At 42.3% G+C, this 19,330-nt stretch overlaps 1 protein-coding gene across 1 annotated transcript in view; it reads right to left on the bottom strand.

Moving 5' to 3' along the window:
- Window positions 1-351: 351 nt before the first annotated feature.
- Window positions 352-19,330, bottom strand: part of cox10 (cytochrome c oxidase assembly factor heme A:farnesyltransferase COX10) — a 34,667-nt gene continuing 15,688 nt past the window's right edge. Inside the window, exons 5-7 of the mRNA XM_067575531.1 lie at window positions 7,444-7,514; window positions 3,791-4,023; window positions 352-1,487 (exon numbers count right to left, since the gene is read on the bottom strand). Coding sequence (XP_067431632.1) covers window positions 1,057-1,487; window positions 3,791-4,023; window positions 7,444-7,514 — 735 coding nt within the window. The 3' untranslated portion in view covers window positions 352-1,056. The remainder of the gene's footprint in view (window positions 1,488-3,790; window positions 4,024-7,443; window positions 7,515-19,330) is intronic.

Raw genomic sequence — 19,330 nt, 5'->3', positions numbered from 1 at the left:
CCTCCGAGCGCGGTGATGGAAATGTAACCAAATCCCAAAACTATAGGGGTGAAGGGCGGAAGGGGAGCACATGTTGACTGACAGGTGCAGAGGTGGCCTGTTAAATAAAGCTTATTGGAGGGACGGTGATTTGTGCTTAAAGCGAGCATATCCGCTAAGGCTATAATTGAAACTGAAATCCATATATGATGTGTACGCTGAGTCAGCACCACTACTTAACAAGGTGTAGCAGTGTTTGATAAGAGACATCATATATATATATACAGCCATCCAAGCACAATTTATACATCCTATATTGAGTTCTAAGTGGAAAAACAGCGGATGAGTGAAAGACGACACAAAAGGCGGAACTACATTCGTGACGTGTTTATTGTCAGACATTTGCCCTCGTGTTTTTCTCACAAGGGTTAACTATTCCTTCTCTTTTGGTGCAGGTGAACCGTGTTGAAATAAAGCGTTATGTAAATGAGGACCCATCAGTGCGTTTGCTGTATAGCAAAATACAATGAGGCTTATTAACTGTCAAGTAACAGGGATCAAGTGTAAGTCAGAACAACAACCAATGGATATTAAGTGTTGCAGCTGCTTCAGAATAAGTTTATATTTGTCCTATTTTTATACACTGACTGTAAAATCATCTTTTGATTACATGACATCCTGGTGCATCACATATCCTCTTCTTCTCTTTTGCATTTGTACAATGCAATCTGGATCCACAGGAGCAATTTACACTGTACAAGGTCATTTAACATCAGTCATGTACAACATGGACAGGGCCTCTATATAAATAAATACAGTATATATACAGTACACACACATTGACATGATTACAACCTGATGTAATGATTCAGTGTGTTTTCTGTAAATCAGCTATTTTGATCCAAATCATTTCCAGCTCATTTCCTGATCTGCAGTGAGCATCACTGGGGAAAATTAAGAACACAGGTAAAACAATGTGTCCGTCACACTGAACCGTCCAAACAGACTGAGACACTGAAGGAGTATCTCAGTTGAAATAAGGGTCTCAGTGGTATCGGGGTATCTATATAAATCTTGTTAGCTTGGCAGTGTGATGGGTACAGAAGCTGGAGTCAGAGCTGTGTCCTCCCGATCTCTGCGAGGCTTCTTGCAAGTGAGCGCCAGCAGCAGCAGCATGGGGAGGTGCCAGAGGCTGCAGAAGAACAGCTTGCGGGCGCTGCTGCGGTCTCCCTTGCGGTAGAAGCGGAAGGCCAGGTAGCTGATGTACAGGTTGATGGGTAAAGAGATGACGGGGAAGGTCCAGGTGGTGACGTCAAGCACGGGCGCCAGGGTGGACAGGCCGATCAGGCCCACGCTGTGACGCAGGGCGACGCGCTTACACAGGCTGGGGTGGGTGACGGACATCATGCGGTAGCCGCCGCGGGAGTAGTCTTCTCTCAAGTTCCAGCTCAGGGCGTTGAAGTGAGGGAACTGCCAGCTGTACAGGAAACCACCCAGCAACAAAGCACCTAGGGGGTGAAACGGAGGTAGAGATAAAGGAATGAGGAGGGAGGGGATTAATGATGCGGACCGCACTCTGTCACACTCAACATGCCAGATATTAGGCCTTGTACTGAAATTAAAAGGTGTTTTTTTTTTTAATAAAAGGTACATATTTTTATTCTTGTAATTTTAACAAAACACTACTATTCCACTACTTCAAAAAAAATATATAAACTTTATTATTTTTATTTTAAAACATAGTGTTTAGTAAAACATTTGGCCATTCAGAAAACTAGTTTCCCGAGTAAACAGAAACATTCTGACCCATTTTAAAACAAAAGCTGCTATTTCAACAAAACATTTTCCACTATAAAAAACCCAACAATACAGCTGTGTTGCATCTGCTCCTGATGTCTTTATAAATAACTTCATAATTAACCCTCAGTTTTTACTGTCAGAGCTACTGAGTGACTGGTAGAGAACAAAGACCACCATGCTAACATCAGCTCATAGAAGACTTACAACTGGGAATGTTTTCCTTCAACATTTACAGTTATATGAATTATTGTCTCAACCTTAAGTAGCACAAACTGATGCTGATCATATTTACATTTTTCGCCGAGGGACGGATCTTGTCAGGACGATCATCCTGTTTTGTGTCACGTTTATTAGTTCAAATGAGTCGAAGCAGAAGTGTCGGTACTGACAGGAAGCGAAGATATTTTTACCAGCACTTAGCTTGACAGTGGCTTGTGTTTCACATCCTTGTGGAAGGGCAACGGACCGACATGTGGACTGTTGTGTGAACTGCAAGTACTAATCATAGAGTCAGCACAACATGAAACAAAAAGCCACACGACAGAGTGCTGCAAACGCTACGTGTTTCTCTTTGTCTTGCTTTTAGTAAACATGTTAAATCTTGCATGAAAACAGTGCGGCGAGACTTCGCTGTGACTCTGTGACTGGAAACCAGTGGATGCTGCTTTGAGGGGACGTTTTAGAAAAGTCTTGACTGTGTTGTTTTATTTACTGTATTCATCAGGCTTAATAATTTGATAACCAACAGTTCATTCAAAGGTCAACTTCCTCTCGAAGGCTGAGCCACAGTGTGGGCTAGATTGTTCTTTAAAGCTGTGATGAATAGGAGCAGTTGCCATGGAATCAGTGGCCCTCTTCAATGGAAATTGAATGGAATAAAGCAGCTTTTATTTTATATATTGAAAGCTAGATTCATTAAATATTATGTTGAAAAAGCCCACTCAATATTTGCAGCATAAATGTAAACTCAGCAGCAGCATGATGAAACACATTTCATACAGTTATCACAGCAGAACACGTCATGTGTTACCTAACGAGCTGAATATGCTGCTCAGTTTCTGTCCCTTCACTAACATTGGCAGAATTTAATGTAATGTTACAATAAGTGCAGAGTCCACAGGTACGAGGACATGAACGCTACAGTGATTCTGGGCCATATATGCAGTATATAAAGCTTTATGTAGTGAGAGATCAGGCCTGGTCAGAGAGGTCCTGATGAAGCAGGAACACGATGTGATCTGACCTAATCCTCACAGCCACACTGCACTCTGACAAACTGTTAAGATGTGGCAAAAGGTCCTATGATTTAAACAAGTTTAAAGGAGATATATTCCCAGGTGTAGGTTTTTAATCTGGGGCTCTACTGGAATATCTTTGCATGATTTACAGTTCAAAAAACTCCTTATTTATCTTATATTGGCTCTTTATGCAGCCCCTCAGTTCAGCCTCTGTCTGAAACAGGCTGTTTTAGCTCCTGTCTCTTCAAGGCCCGCCTCGCAATGAGCCCACTTCTGTAGCTGCGTCATGGCCGCTCAGGAGGCTACGTCAACAAACCATGAAACAAACTATAGTAGTAGGATTTCACTACTTTTTCCTCATTCTTTACTCGAAATGTCAACTTCTCAAATAAATCCGTAGATATTCGAGACGAAATCTGATCCAAAATATGCGAGTGGACAACAACACATGGAAAAACCTTATTAACAACCTTAGCAACAAAGGCTACGGAATGGACGGCTGTTTATGGGCATGTGCGACAAGCTGACGTCAGCAAGGTAGAAAAAACCGTTGCAAACTTGCAGGAAGCATTTCTACACATGTTGACCTGAAGCTTTGGAATTTTCCATCAGGTTTAACATTGACATCAGACATCATATTAGTAAATAAATAACAGAAAACCAGGAAAAGTCCCTATTAAGATGCCCCTCAACTGAGTAATGTTCTCTCAATCCACACATGTGCATACACAAGAGTCCACTATCACCCCGTATTCTCAGTTGATGAGTCGTACCTGGCTCCAGACAGCCTGTGGCAGCCGTCCAGCCCATGATAGGAGGTATAGCACCCACCACCGCTCCCACCCAGGTGTTGACGATGCTGAGCCTCTTGAGCGGTGTGTAGAAACTCGTGTAGAGGAAGATGTTGAGGGCGCCCAGGAAGCCCGTCAAGGGGTTTACCGCTAGCGTGAGCAGAGCGACTCCAGGAACTCCACAGGCCAGAGCAAAGGACACTGCATGAAGGGGACTGAAAAAAAAAAAAAGAAAGAGAATCAGGTAAATCAGCAAGAGAAAGAAAAATGACACAAAAGAATGTATAAGATGAATTTCAGATGTTTTTTTTGATAAAAGGCGAGTAACAGTACGCAGATTCAGACGCAGACAAAAGCTCATCACCACCATGGGAACTATGGGATGATAAAGTTTTGTGGGCTTGTGCAGACATCAGATAAGACAATGATAGCTACTCACACACACATACATACACACACACACACGGACCCATGGGGGCCACACACTGACAGTCAGCAGAGCATGGCTGAGACTCAAAACGGGAGGCTTAGAGGAAGCTCATCTGATAAGAGTTTGTCAGGGATAAAAGTAGCCCTGCAAGATGAAGAGCATGTGCACACGCCAGAGATCAAAACTAGCTGAAGAAAACCACTGCGGCTCAGGCTTTTAGCCGGATGAAGACTTCCTCCTCCTCCTCCTCCTCCTCCACTCATCTTTTATTGAAAGCAGTGACGGCGAGGTCTGGTTCAAATTCACCAGTAAATGCTCCATAAATTAAAGAGAGGATAGATTAAAATCTTGACCAAACGCAGGCCTTTTCTTCAAAAAGCAAACAGGGTTTTTTTTTTATTTTGGTGGTGTGGCCGAGCAGGGAGATCGGTGCATTAATGTGATTAGTGGTGTTATGTCTGTTTTATGTGGGCTGAGGTGGGGCCGTGCAGGCTGGCTATGGGCTGTTGACAGTCTGGCTGTGGGCTGCTCAGCGGGGGTCAAAGGAGGGGAGGTGGGGGGGGTGGCGAGTGCGTCACATGGCCTGAGGTGGGTTTACTGTCATTTGCTTACAGTCTGACACAGCCGCAGTCATAACGTCAGGTAGGTAACGTCAATACTGAAAAGCCCAAGATGTGGCCATCTGGTTAGACCACAATCAAGGCCGAGGATCCAAATGTGGAAACATGAGGGATTTGCTCATCAGGTTAAAGAAAACAGGATGGATCTACTTAAAACTGAAGTTACCTTTGAAATATTGGAGTGGTCAGAGAGAACAAAGTGACAAGAAGCTGTAGAAATAAACACTTTCCAAATGTGTTAGACAGGCCTGAAACTTAGTGACTTCCACAACTGGAATAAAATTTGGGAAAAGACTATAGATTACCACCAGGACTAGACATCCCAACAAATAACAACTACTTCCATAAACTTACATACTTGACAGGCAGAAATGAACACATCTTGGGAAAAAAAACTGCACTCTTTTACAGTTTGTTTTCCATTTTTGTCCATTTGAAAAAAAAAAAATGAAATAAGTCTCCTGCTTCATGTTTTTAATGGTCTTAATTCTAGTTGTTAAAATCAAACAAGATTAAAAAAGTTGTATTTGGTGTGAAAAAAGTTTTCTGACATTTTGTAGATCAAACGACTAGTCCATTAATTATGAAAATAAATCGACAAATTAAATCAATAATAAAAACATTGATTCAACCAAAATGTTGGTTGCAGCCTTAATGAAGACCATGCGTGAGAGTCAGTTGAAAGCTACGGGAAAGGGTAGTAAGTGGCTAACAATGTTTTGTCAAAATAATCCTAGCGAGAACGACACAGATCAGATGGCGAATGATAAGAATCCCTTCATACCACACACTCTGTTGCAATTCATAATTATCTTCAGCTTAAAAAAAAAAAAAAAACGTTGAGGAAACTAATCTTCTTTGTTCCTTCTCTTACCAGGCTGAGAGCTATTTAGCATAATCACATGTGGATGATTTAAACTCTGCAAAAACCACTACAAAGGATGGAGGGCTGTCATCCGCATTTCACAGAGGAAGTAGAAAAAGGTGGGAAAGATGATACACTTTTGCAGCCCCGACGTAATATGACAAACTATTTCCAATGTTGACGACACACGGAGCGGACAGAGCCCCCTCGGAAAGGACAGACGGAGCTGATGAACGTCGTTTGGCTTATTCGGAGCTCGTCGTAAAGACAACATGGAGAATGTGTAAAATGTGGCCCTCTGATGGCTTGTTTGACAGGACGGGTCCAGCCTCCCATCTGCTCTCTGTCTCTGAGCGAGATTGTGAGTGTGAGAGAGAGAAAGAGGGAGACGGGGGAGCACAAAGAGCGAGAGATATAGTGTTTCTGTGTGTCTTACAGACGGGCAGACACACCTCCTTATGTCAGGGACAGGCTAAAAGCCAGAGAGAAGAGGCAGTGTTTAAACAGTGAGAGACTATCTTCAATCACCAGATCGACAGCATGAGAGTCCACTTTTAAACAGCGTGTCAATGGAGAATTCCTGAGACTGGGATGAGATAGCTGTCAAGATCCAGAGCCTCGTATCTAAAGTGCCTATGCTGCTTGTATATGTTAGTTGGCAACGGAGGTATTTAGCTTTCTCTTATTAGCTGTATGTGGATTGAATGATTGAATTGGTAGAGGAAGGCGTTTCCTCCTCCTTCTGCCAACAACTTGTTTGCTTTTGTTCTCACTGAATAAAAACGAAAGGACAGATAAGAGCTTTTCCTGTAAGAGTGAAATGCAAAGGAGGCAAGTTTCCTGGCTCTGACAATAGATGAAGAGGACACGTGGTGGGTTTGTGTTTTTTTTTTTTTTTTTTCTGTATGCATCAGTGAATATCTGTGTGTGTCTGCCTGCCGCTTAAGGGCGGCGGGTTCCCGAAGGAGCAGGCAGAGACGAGCATATCCAGTCGCTGATTCAGATTTGTAGAAGCGTGGCGATGAGTGCAGTTCACTGAGCGACAATACGGAGGTTATCTGACATCTTAACAGTGGAATTAGCGAAGTAAGGGGTGGCCAGGTAAACTACACCCTCGCCTCGACCTTACCGCTCCCCCCTCCTTCCTGGTAACAAGCTCGCGTTACACCTGACAGGTGTAATGCTGAGGATCGTCGCTGCTGGCACGCGTTTCTGTTGTTCGCAGCTATGATCTCTGGCTGCCATACATGGCGGCTCATAATAAGTTAAGGTGGAACAGAAGGGTGTAAATTAATATGGGATGTGTGCTTGGTGCTACTGTTTTATTTAAGGTGTACACTTCGTTATAATATTACCCACAAACACACACAGGCTTTTATTACATCACAGGCTTATCATGTTGATGGAAGACATGTTTCTCAGCAGGACTAGGTAAGGATAAGGTCAGTGAGCGAGAAAACAATAGACTTTGTTATTTGTCAAGTATGAATTGAACATAACGCAGCTTGTGTGACTCAATAGCTGTCATGTAGTGTGTGCTGGGCTCACGCTGAGCTGTTGCAACTCTCTCCTCCTGGGCATTCGCTAGTCATTCTTCATCGTCATTTTAAAGTAATAAAACAGTGAAGGAGGGAAGGGACTGCCAAATATTTCATGCAGAAGATCATGAGGGAAAAAAAAAAAAGGCAGATGCGGTTAAAATAAGAAAAAAAAACTGTACCTGATCTGTCCTCTGACAAGTGGACGGTTCTTTGTGCGGTTCATGTTGGAGTCAAAAGGCACCTCAAAGTACTGTGGAGGCAGAAGGGAGGATGGGTTAATGCAGGGAACACAATCAAGACAAGAACACCTTAATTTAAACACACCCCAGTGGCCCAAATAAGTACAGACCCCCTTTGTTACGTTCATAATGACTAGAGCAGCACTAAACGACGGGAGGGAAGATGGGACCTTTTCCACCATGGCTGCCTCTGTGAGTCTTTCTATGCAACATCTGGACAGAAACAATGAGGGGAGCAAGCTTGGTCGTAGCAAATCTCCCAACCAAATGTTCGCCCTGCATTTGGAGAGTAAATGGACTAGAGGTGGAAGGTGGAGGCAGTGGGCTGTCGGGTGGGAGGTGGCGTTGGGGGGGGGGGGGGTGTTCTGGGATACAACTATGTGAAAAACTACTTATACTCCTGTTTTATGATCTGCTCTGGAGGAGTATTGCTTCAAAGTGCTCCCATGAGATTGGCAATGTGTGACTAAAATGCAAACACATGGGGTGCTTAAACGCAGGAACTAGCTAATCTGCGTGTGTGTGTGTGTATATGTGTGAGCAAATGCACGTAAATGTGTGTATTTGCTTGCCTGCATAAGAGCCTTTGACTAATGAAGAAAACAGATAAAGCACTTTGAGTGCAGAATATCAAGATCCATCTTTTCTGATATATGGTTCACATAAAATATCCAATAAACAGATAATCCACTTTTCTCTTCTTAAACCTCAATCGTCAGATTTACTGCACTCACGATATCGGAAAGCCACCATATTATTAAAAAACCCGGGTGGAGGACATCGTATTTAATATCATATATATTCTTTTATTTTCAAGAGCATTAGGGAGCGGGCTGCACTATTAAGATCTGATGCACTGGAACTTAAGTCAGGATCCAAATACAAACCACCTACGAAAAGATCAGACATATTTGATAATGATTTGGTCCTCTTGGATGAGGTTTGCAGTCTGGGAGACACACCAAACCTCTCAGAGCAGGAGGTCAACCATATTCAAAAAAAAAAAAAAAAAAAAAAAAGACTGCTGACACGCCAATCCTGAATCTCCATCTGGGCCGCTGGGTTGTCAGACTTTGCATTATGTTTTCCCATGACTTGTATGAGCCATTAATGAGCTTCCTCAGGATTTATAGCTAGAAATAGATGATAGTGACCCAGTACGGCTACCCTTTAGTCTTCAAGAAATCCCTAATCTACAATTTTGATGTTAAAACTACCATTAATAATTATAGAAACAGAGCCTTTGATGCTCATGCCATAAAACACATAGAAAAGTGGGTACACATATGCTCAAAAGAAAACGTCCTGCTTTCCTTTTCCATCTTAGTCTCAGTTGTCATGGAGCACTAGCTAGTTGGGTTCGACTAGACTGAGCCAAGCTAACGCGCAGCTGTGTATGCGGCTGTGGGACCCCGAGGTCCAGGCTGAGGTGTTAATTCTATTTCCTGGGTCAGGAAATGCGTCAGGGGGTCAGGGGCCGCATGAGAGAGAAATGCACTTTGTGGCCAGAGCAGAGCAGTGCTGAACCAGGCCTCAGGCAGGCCCGGGGCCAAGCTTGTTGCAACACTGCTCACATAAAAAGGATCCACTTAGTTTCCAATAACATCTTTGCGCATGTTTAAAAAAAAAAGACCCGGACACAAGGGACAGCGGTGCTCTATGCGCTGTGCCCCCACAGGCGTATAAGGCACTTGTACAAAAAAAAAAAAATAACAGAAGAAGCAAAGAAGAATATCGCAGAGTGAGGAAAATCTATGGAAACAAAAGATCTACAGTGTGGACAGTGTTTGGATGAACCTGTCCTCTGTGTATACGGATGATATGATGTGAATGTCAAAGTCACTCAGTCCGCCCCGCTGCACGCTGTGCTGTCGTTTCACAGTTTGTCCAGTCCTGTTCTCGTTCCTCCCTCTCTGCCTTTTAAGTCAGACTGCCTCATCTGGTTCGCATCAGCGGCCCCCTCAGCCCATGTCATTATTTCCGCCCGACACTGCCATGTGTTACAGTGATGGCAATAAAATAATTGGGCCATTTGTATTTTGTGTGTATGCACGTGTGCTACTACAGGTAGGTCTGGACGTTGCAGTGTTTAAATGCGATGGGACTGCGATGGGACAGATCTTTAGAAAAGATTTTCATCCGTTTAATGGTATCTATAGCAACGAGCTCAGTCTCCAGTAGGGGACTTGAGACCAGTATATTTTTGATCCCACTACTAGAAAATACCACTAAGCTTTTGGTAAAAACTTGTGATAAAATTTAGGCCTTCCAACAACATCCTCTATAAAGCCAACAGCTACATTAAAGAGACAATTATACTGTTAATAATTTAATTATTGTAAATTAATATGTTTCTGTTATTACTTAAAGGCAAATAAAAGTATTATTCTTAACCTTTCAATTACAACACCTGAAAGAAATTTACAGATAAAATGAAAAAGCTTAAACTTTTCTTAATTTCATAGGATAATGTCACAAGCGTGCTTAATAACAAGCACCCATGTCTTGATAACAATAATGTTCAGCGTTCCAAGCTTAAGGAGTGTTTCATCCTAGTTACATTTTTTTGGCCATTTTTTTATACTCTGTATGTGCTGGTAAAGAGTCAGTATGTGCCTCCAATAGATTATTAAAGCAAAATAGAGTGTGCATTACAGTTTTCCTTTCATTTCTTTAGCATCCTCTACAGTATTTTGTATAGTATATGTAAAGACAGCAGTGTCAGTTGAGCTTGTATGTACAACGTTCAAATTAAGTTTTTATTGTGACGCATGTGTACAAAAAAGGCTTGGCTTGTTTGTCGGTATTTAACCCCCTCTGATTACTCACTGACACACTATGACACATCTAATTGAAACTGCTGGCGACTATTTATTTTGTGAGCCCTGCAGTTCACTCATGGTTCACTCACTGACAATACTGAGCAATTCAAGTGTTTTAGAGGATTATTATTGAGAGGTGGCGTACCTACAGCAAACAAATAAAGGTTTGGATCAAGCTTTAGATACAGTTACATAAAAAACTGCTTAGATCAATACCAAACCCTATTCTATGGATCAGCTGAGGACATCCATAGAAAGGTGGCTGGGGGACTGAATCGGAAGTCGTGGAGAGTCTGGTTGCTGCTTTCAATTATGAACATAAACACATACACACACACATAAAACCCATAACTGTAAGGACAATTATCTGCCAGATGATGACGGAAAACAGGCGAGACCAATGTGAGAAGCAAAGAAGAAGGAGGGGGGGGGGGGAGTACAGCTGCCAGAACCTCCGAGCTATCAAAGACTGAACGTGATCCACAGCCAACCACCAGGGCTCAATTGATAACAGGCTGCAGGGAGGCATTTCCTATTCTTGTGCTGAAGAAGATAACTTGGCTTTGTATCGTGATATAATTTATGGTGATTCACACCCGCAAAATGTGTCGGTTTGATGAGCATAAATTAAACACTGAGGCAGAAGGAGTTTAGATGTGAAGTTGGACCGTATAACCACTTATTTAAAGACAATAAGAAAGAAAAAGAAATTGACAATCTTATACTTTAATTGCGCTCCCCATGGGAGAAGGGTTGCATTAGCGACCCCACACAACAAACACACCTCCGATCTGCCTGCAAAAACAACAATCGGAAGTGCAGTGATGGGCGGAGAGGAGCGATACAGTAAGTACACACTGTGCATTTACTGTGTTTACTCGAGAGGCATGAGTGTGCCTAAACACAGGCACGAGAACACACACACAGTCGAGCAGCTGTATGGCTTTGGCTCACAGAAACATCAGCTGGCCTAAACAGCGTGTCTCTCTCGCTCTGTCGAAGGAAACCCAGGTGCAGCGGCTAAACCAGACAAAAAGACCCGAGTCTTCGCTTGTCAGAATTGTCACCTGTTTGCACATTTGAGTTGAATGGCATACTCAAAAACGTCTACAGGGAAGGGTGTTGCTCCGATGCATGCGAGCCAAGTCTACTTAAGAGCACAAGAGCTCTCAAAGCCCCCCTTCAACACCAACTGTGAACTGTCTCTGATCAGCCACTTGACAAACAAGCCGCCAAAGATTTACATAGATTAAGCTTTCCTCAGAAGTCAATTCAGCGGTTCTGGCAGACGTATTCAAATGTTTTGAAGTCAAATGAAAGAAAAGTAGTTGAACAAAACAAGCAAGGTATGCAACCCGACTCATCGCAACACAAAAACACTGGTTAGGCCGATCAAGGTTATTTCAAGGTGTTTCTGCGGTAGAGATGGGACCGATGTTCTGTCACAGAAATGCTATTGATGTTTCTAGAGTCACATGAACGGTGTCGGAGCCATGTGAGCAATGCTGTGATTTAACACCGCTTCCTTGAAGAACCTGTTCAACACTTCCAAAGTGCTTATTAAACTGTTTGCACAAACTTGTGTGCGTGTCTGTGTGAACGGCAGAGGTGTAAAGAAATAGGGGAAAAAAAGTCAGAAAATATAAAAAAAAAGGCATAAATGAGAAAGAGCAAGGAAGAGAAGAAATGAGGAAATAGGAAGATGATCTTGAAAAGGAGTAAACAAGATAAAGTGTGGAGCAGGAAGGGAGGCTGACCATAGACGGTGGGCAGACAGTGTGCATTGTAATTAGAGATGGTGGATGGTGGTTTATACAGCCAGACCGATACTGGTCAGCCAATATTATCAGAGTTATGTTGCTCGATATGTGCTGACATATATTTTTTATTTTTTTATATAGGCAGCATTTTATGTATATTTAATCCTTTTCTTAATTCAAGTTATATATTAATATATATATTTTTGTGTTTTTTATTTATAGTTATTCAATTCCCAGTGAAGTTGACTGTTTCGGTGCACTGATGTCATTTTATACAATAAGATTTATTGTTAAACTGTAAAATAACATGCCTCCATTACATATCTTTGTCACAAGTATGGCGAAAAATGTGTTTATGTACATCATCTGTATGTGTAATATTGGTATCAGCATAAGTCGGGCTCTGGTGGTTTACGAGATCAATGAACGGCACACTGGTAAAGATGTGTGCCATGATATGGAAACGGCTATATTGTGCAGTACGGAGTAGGGGTTTTAATTTTCATATCACATGAAATGCACTGTGAGCCTCAGTGTAATTCACTGCCTATTAACTGGTGCAGCTATTAACACTGGTGTGTGTGTACCCTTCCCTCTTATGTGTAAGAAAATGCAAACTAAGATAACGTGGATAAAGAAATAGAGAAGGTGCTTTACTACTGCAAGCAGCTTACCACAGCATAGATAATGCACAGTTTTTTAACACTAGGCAATAGTTATAGTCAAATAACCCATTCAAATCATGAGGGCTATTCAAAATACTCCATGATACACAGTTTTTGATCAAACTGCCAAGTCCCTATTTTAATACAAAACACCTCTAGGGCTTTAGGCATTACACAGAAACACAACTGAAAACTAGACTGTGGTCAAAAAAAAACAAGTGAAGTTGTTAGAAAAAGTGTTGAGTACATCTCCGTCACTTTGAAATAGCAATGTTTATTTTACACTATCTGCAGTGGAGGTGAAAGATAAAAAAACTGGACAAAGTGTCTGTGTCTGGAATGCTGCAAACGGACAGCTGGCAGATGTTTCTCGGGGTTCCTCGCCCTCTGCGCTCCTTTGATGTGACGAAATGATAGGGGATCGGCTGGTGTGATTAGACATGAGGAGCTCAGATTGTTTGCACTGTTTAATACATGAGAAGAAATCAAGACAAAAAAGGAGTGACTAGAAAATCACTTGTAAACCAGGGAATAAATCATGTTTACAGGTCTGCGCTGTAACACATGCATGTAGTAAATCATTAGACGTTTCGCTTCAGACCTTCAAAAACACTAACCACGCGGTAACTACCTCTTTATATTCGTCTTCTAAATCCCACAGAAATGAAAAATCCTGCTGCTGTACACTTAAATCCTTTCCATCTTTCTAAGAACCACTGTTTTGAGACTGCAGTACTCTGTCTGGCCAAAGAGTGGATCACATCTCCTTTTTAGCTGTGTGTGCTTGCTGGGCTGAACCCCAGACCCCTTCTCCCTCTCTTTATAGTGGTCTGTGCAGAGCTGTTGGCAGCAGTTCAGCTGGCACGCAGTCTCTTTGATTAATGGCCTGAGTGTGGGACAGTGAAGTGCTAAACTGTCCTCATGTTAATCAGCCAATTAATGCCGAGCAGAGCCGCATTACCTCTGCCCTGCCGATAATCAGTCCGTTTGCCTGTGAAGTTATGGGGCAGGATCTGGGAAAGCTTACTGCAGGACGGAGGCATGCTGTACTTTCACCGCCTGGGCCATGAAGAGAGGGACGGAGCGGCGGAACGAAAAAGAGGATGAAGCTTGAAAACAGAGAAAAAGGCTAAAAGTTGAGGATTATTCTTACACGCTGCCTTTTTTCTCTAGCTCATCTGATCAAAGGAGGCTTTGACAGCTGCTGTTTTACATCCATAGACAACATAAGGGGAAAGTTTTTTTGGTGCGCCACCAAAGATAAATGAGTGTTTGTTCTGTGATGGAGAATGTCTGAAGTTGCTATGGCAGGGAGCCCGAAGGGAATATGTGCCTTGTGTTAAGAAGTGATGCCATACTTCATCATACATGTCTTGTGTGTCATATCATATCACTATTTTCATCGTTTATGCTGCGCCGTGTCCAGGGCTACAGTGCCTCCTAGTGTGAGGGAGGACTCGGATTACAAGCCAAACTCACGGTGGGTTGCGATGGGGGATGACAGCGAACCTTTAGGATTGAGAGACCCTGACTCACACACACACACACAAAAAAAGTTTGTTTAGCCTCACAGAAAGAACACCCACCACTCATGACCCCAGATTTGGATTCATATATGTGCAACTAAAATGTAAACTACTAAATGTGCTATATATTTTGGTGATATACCTTGAGGTTTGAGTATTAGTCTTTATTTGTAGAAAGTGGTTTTGGTATCATTTGTCAAAGAGCTAGACATTGGGCCATGCTGGCAGACATTCATTTTCACTCTACTGTAAACATATCAACTGTGCAAACAAGACGAATTCCTTTGTTGGAGTGCTGGCCGGCCATATCTCTCGTCTCAGGCCGATAAGTTAACATTCTCACTAATGAGGGCATTTCACTCCAGTTCCTGATTACCATTAACTGGGCACACACTCTGACTGTGCTCTATTCAGTCTTACATACTGTGGGAAAACGTATCAGTGAAAGCTGAATACATGAAACGAGGCACTCTGTGTGTGTGTGTGTGTGTGTGTGGTCATTTGTTTAAAGAGAAATAAACAGTCTTTTCCTCCATCGGTAGGCATTTGCAAATAACTGTGCGGGTGTGACTGACATGACATGCAAAAGCCTCTCAACAGTTTGGGTGCAGTTGAAAAGGCGGCATGTGCATGACCGTGTGTGTTTGAGAGAATCTGAGTGTTTAGATTTTTTCATCCGCAGCTGCGTCTGACCACAAGGAGAATGGAATGGGTGTGAGTGTGAATGTGTGCGTGTGTGTGTGTGTCAGCTTTAATACTGCTCTGATATGGTTAAGAGATCTCCAGAAAGGCAACCCCTTGGAAACTGATAACTAGCATATGAAGGCCCTCTCGCTGTTCTTCCATAACGTGACAGGAGCCATCAGCACCTCTAGCAGGTTTGTATTTGCAGCGGTGACCCTCGGCTAAATCCACTCCTTCATCTAGACGGGCTCATTCAGCGAGCCTTTTCGAGGACCCTCTGAAGAAGACGCACGGTGAGTCCTGGTTCTGCATGCAGCCGGTGTTTTCCCCCCCTGCTCATTCCTAACATTACCTTATAAGGATATTATGTTTAAATTTTGGATGAAGGCCATCAACCTTTTAATGAAATAAGTCAACTTGACGACAACAACGACAAAAAAAACCCCTAACGTTAGCATGCGCTGTGAGGAGCGAATCGGACAGCTGTGATTTTCTGTGCTTTTGTTTACGTCCGTCGGCTTTAACAGGAAATTCATTCGTTTCATTACAGTTACTCACAACTTGAGATTACACAACAATTCTTTTGGTGAAGATAAATAGAACGGATAATCCAGCTGATTCCACCGTCTATGTGTTTAACACTTTGGGCATGCTGGGATATGTGTCACAGGTCTAATACCTCCTGCCTTTTTCTGCAGGGTAAAGTAGTTTCTCTGAACACACCCTGTAAAAAATCCGACTAACTGAACACAAAGTGACATTGTTCAATCAGCATCCTTGTTCTCTTTCCCTTTTCTCCTCGCCTGCATGCTCTGCAAACTAGACTTCTGATAACAAGCTTGTAGTGCAAGCTGGTGCAGTGCAGAACGGTTTGGTTCAAGGAAAGGCAGGATGATACTTTGAAAGATCATAATATCCTGCTAATAAACTAATATGTGTGCAGAATTTTAATGTAGATTTGCAGGCTTTGTCTCTTCAGTCTATGCAGTGGAGTAAAACTGCTATCATAGTAAATCACATCCTACAGTTTCACAACCGCCTCCTTCTAGATCCAAATAAGAGAAGATGGTTAATATCAAGGGTCTGCTCTCAACTGGCTTCAAGTAGTAGGAGGGATTACCCTTCAACCATTACATGGGGCTGGTGGTAATAAATAAAAAAAAGCCCTCCAACTGTTAGATCTCTGATTATAAAGCTGTGGTTTTCAGCCTATAAACTCAGTTCAAGACATCTCCTGGTGTGCTAAACCTGTTTTTTTTTTTGCAGTTTCATGTTTTTGAGTGACAGGAAACAGAATGAGGAAAAGATTAAACTATGTTTACACAGAGGTGGAACATTTACTGATACACCAAAAAGCAAAGGAGCGGACGGTAAACAGTGGCAAAAAAGCAACAGCGGTAAATAATTCATCCATGGAGTTTCAATCTCGGTTGCTGGAGCAAATGGGAGGAGACTGTGAACACGGTAACAAAAAGTTCCCGTTAGAGTCTTTCCTCCCCCGCAGCCGGAGCTTTACCTCCGAGACCCATCCCCGTTTCTCTGCCATATTCTCCGTGTCCCCCTCGCTCTCGCTATCCCCTCAAGTGGAAAGGCAACCGGTTAGCTTCTTGACGGGTTCTAGGAGTGAGCTGTCAACCGTCTGTCCCTTGAATGTAACATAAATTCTTCCTGTCAGGATGTGGTGTGACACAGCTTTCAGCGCGTCTGAATGGGAAGAGTAAGTGCTGGCACGGTTCCTCGGAGAGAGAGAGAGATCGCACTGATGCTCGCAAACCAAAGGATGACACTGTTTTAACCTTGATTACTGACAGGCGAAACGGTAAAGCCTTTCAGCTAAATAACCCAAAATCTCAATTAAGATGTTTATTTAAGTGGTTTTATCACATTGATATAGGAAAGAATGTAGTAGTCTATGCAGTTGTTGCAAAGTTAAAGAGTTTCTATAGAGAAGTGGTTTTATCAGCCTTCTTAAAAGGTTAAAGGATACATTCCCCCCTCTATTTTGTACTAAACTGTATAAAAGAGTGTATCTCTTAAGTAAAGAACACAATTTCAGATAGGTAAAGTGCCATTAAAACTGTGGGCTGGTGAAATTGGAGCCACTCTTCCTCTCCTCAACGTGTCTCTTTATAAGCAATTATTATAAGAGAAGGATACAGATAAAAGGTCTAGAGACAGGAGAAAGAGCAAAAGCATAGGACACCCCCCCCCCCCGCCCCGCAATCAGCACCACTACCAGAGCACAGACAGCGGATATGTTTAATCCCTAGGATCTGGGTAAGGTAGACAAAAACATTCAGAGTAACACACACACACACACACGTGCTTTTATGGGCACACAGCCTGATAAGTATCATCTCAAACTGATAACAGTTGTGTGGGTGTAAAATGAACAGCAACACAATACTTCCTTTTACTTGAATGACTGACCGTGCGGTGACATTAATAGTGTCCAGAGTAAAACGCCTGTAATAGCATTTCAAGGCCTTTTTTGTGTGTTAATGGCTGTTGTGTTGGAAGTACGTAGGAGGTCTGATAATGCCACCGAGGATGAGTGCAGCGTGAGTCTCTCAGCTGAATTGGATCATGAATGATTATACAAGGTCTCCTTTATCACAGGAGCAGGAAAAATAAAATGCAGCTTACCTTCAGCTACAAATTTGGAGGGGAGGGGGGGGATGTATAAAACAACACAGGCTTAAAGACTGAAGCCCCTTTAAAGCAGCCACGCTTACATCCTCCGTTTTGTTGTAGGCTGACAACGCGGCAATGTTTGTGCAATGTTTCTAAATGATGGCTTGCGAGTGAGCCTTGGAAATGAGAGAAAACGGTTAAGATGTGCAGCGTAATGTAGGGGAGGTAGAGTTTGTTGTAGACATAAACACAGGAAGAAAAAAAGTGTGGTTTTAAAATCCCTTTGTGATACTAAAGTAGGGTTAGCTTAAAAAGTAAAAAAGAGGAGTAAAAAAAGAATTGCCTGGTATAAAGAGTAGAAAGGAGTAGGTACAGTTAAGGGCGTCAGAACAACCACAGTTAGTATGCATGATCATGCTGCACACACCCACACACACACAAACACTTTAGTCTGGCTTGTGAAGGGTAATCAGCGATTTCTACATGACAGGAGTCTGACACGTTGCCATGTCATCATATAACTGTAACCTGTAGTGTGTCTGAAGCAGAGACAGACAGGAGACAACGCCCGACCCAGCAGGTGAGCTTCCTTTGGTGAGAGGGGAAAACAGGTGGACCGACACATGCATACGGAGCACGATTAATGTTATACTCAGGCAGAGACACAAAGGGCCAGACGCACTGAAGCTCCTTTATGTTAATCTGATGGCAATTTAACATGTCGGTCTCGTGTCTGAACGGTGGAACGTGCTTCTCTTCTTCATGCGTTTAAGGGAAGATAACACAAGGAACAGGAAGAGATGCAGCGTAGGTAAGTTTACTCCGGGTTCACTGTAGTTCATCGTGAAAAAGCAGCTGCAGATTTGTGCACGAATATTAAGAGACAGTTGTGAGAGAGAACAGAGCTTTTTCATGAACTTGTATTCTATTGAATTTCAATGGATTCACAGTGAGATTTCCAAAACATTGTTAAATATTTTAGATGTCCAACCTACTTCTAACACTGAACAATCTGAGCATCTTTATAGTCGTCACGACAACACAGACCATAAGAGTATTTCTGCTATGAGCTAAACTAAAAAAAGCTGTGGTTCATCCAAAGCAAAATCCTTTTTTGTATGCTAAATATCACCTGAAGCTTTTTCAACTCTTCAGCTTGCTGTATGATCATATAATGAATGAGGACTTGGGTGGCAGTTAAGATTCAGGAAATATATTCTGAATAATAATCATCGGAGACGAGACAAGAGCCATTTTTAAAAAAAAAAAAAAATTTCAAAGTAATAAGAGCAGAAGCTGAAAGCACGGAAGCAATTGCTCAAACTACAGAGTAGTGAGAAATGACAGCGATTGTAAATCTAGGGTGGCTGGCGATAATGTGATGTCTTCATAATGCTCGTCCCATACAGACAACTTTACAACAGTGTGGCGAAGGGATCTCTGATGATTTGTCTTCAATAGATAAGGTGCAATGTAATGCATACATATCCAGAACATCCCTTTGTTTTAATACTGGAGGGAATCATAGAGATAGAGATGGAGCAAACACATTTTAAATCAGTAAAAGTTGATGCAAAGAAACAACAACATTATAACATTTATCTGACAGTTGTAATTTCTAATTACACAGTTATATGATGCACTGTTAACCACCTAACAGAAGGCTGTATGAAGTTATAATAATCTGCCAGTTTGACCATGACCACCTGACCACATAAATGCTAATTTGGGCTTAA

This window comes from Thunnus thynnus, chromosome 20 (assembly GCF_963924715.1).
Source record: "Thunnus thynnus chromosome 20, fThuThy2.1, whole genome shotgun sequence".
NCBI classification, from domain to species: domain Eukaryota; kingdom Metazoa; phylum Chordata; class Actinopteri; order Scombriformes; family Scombridae; genus Thunnus; species Thunnus thynnus.
This window is presented reverse-complemented; position numbering and strand designations above follow the sequence as displayed.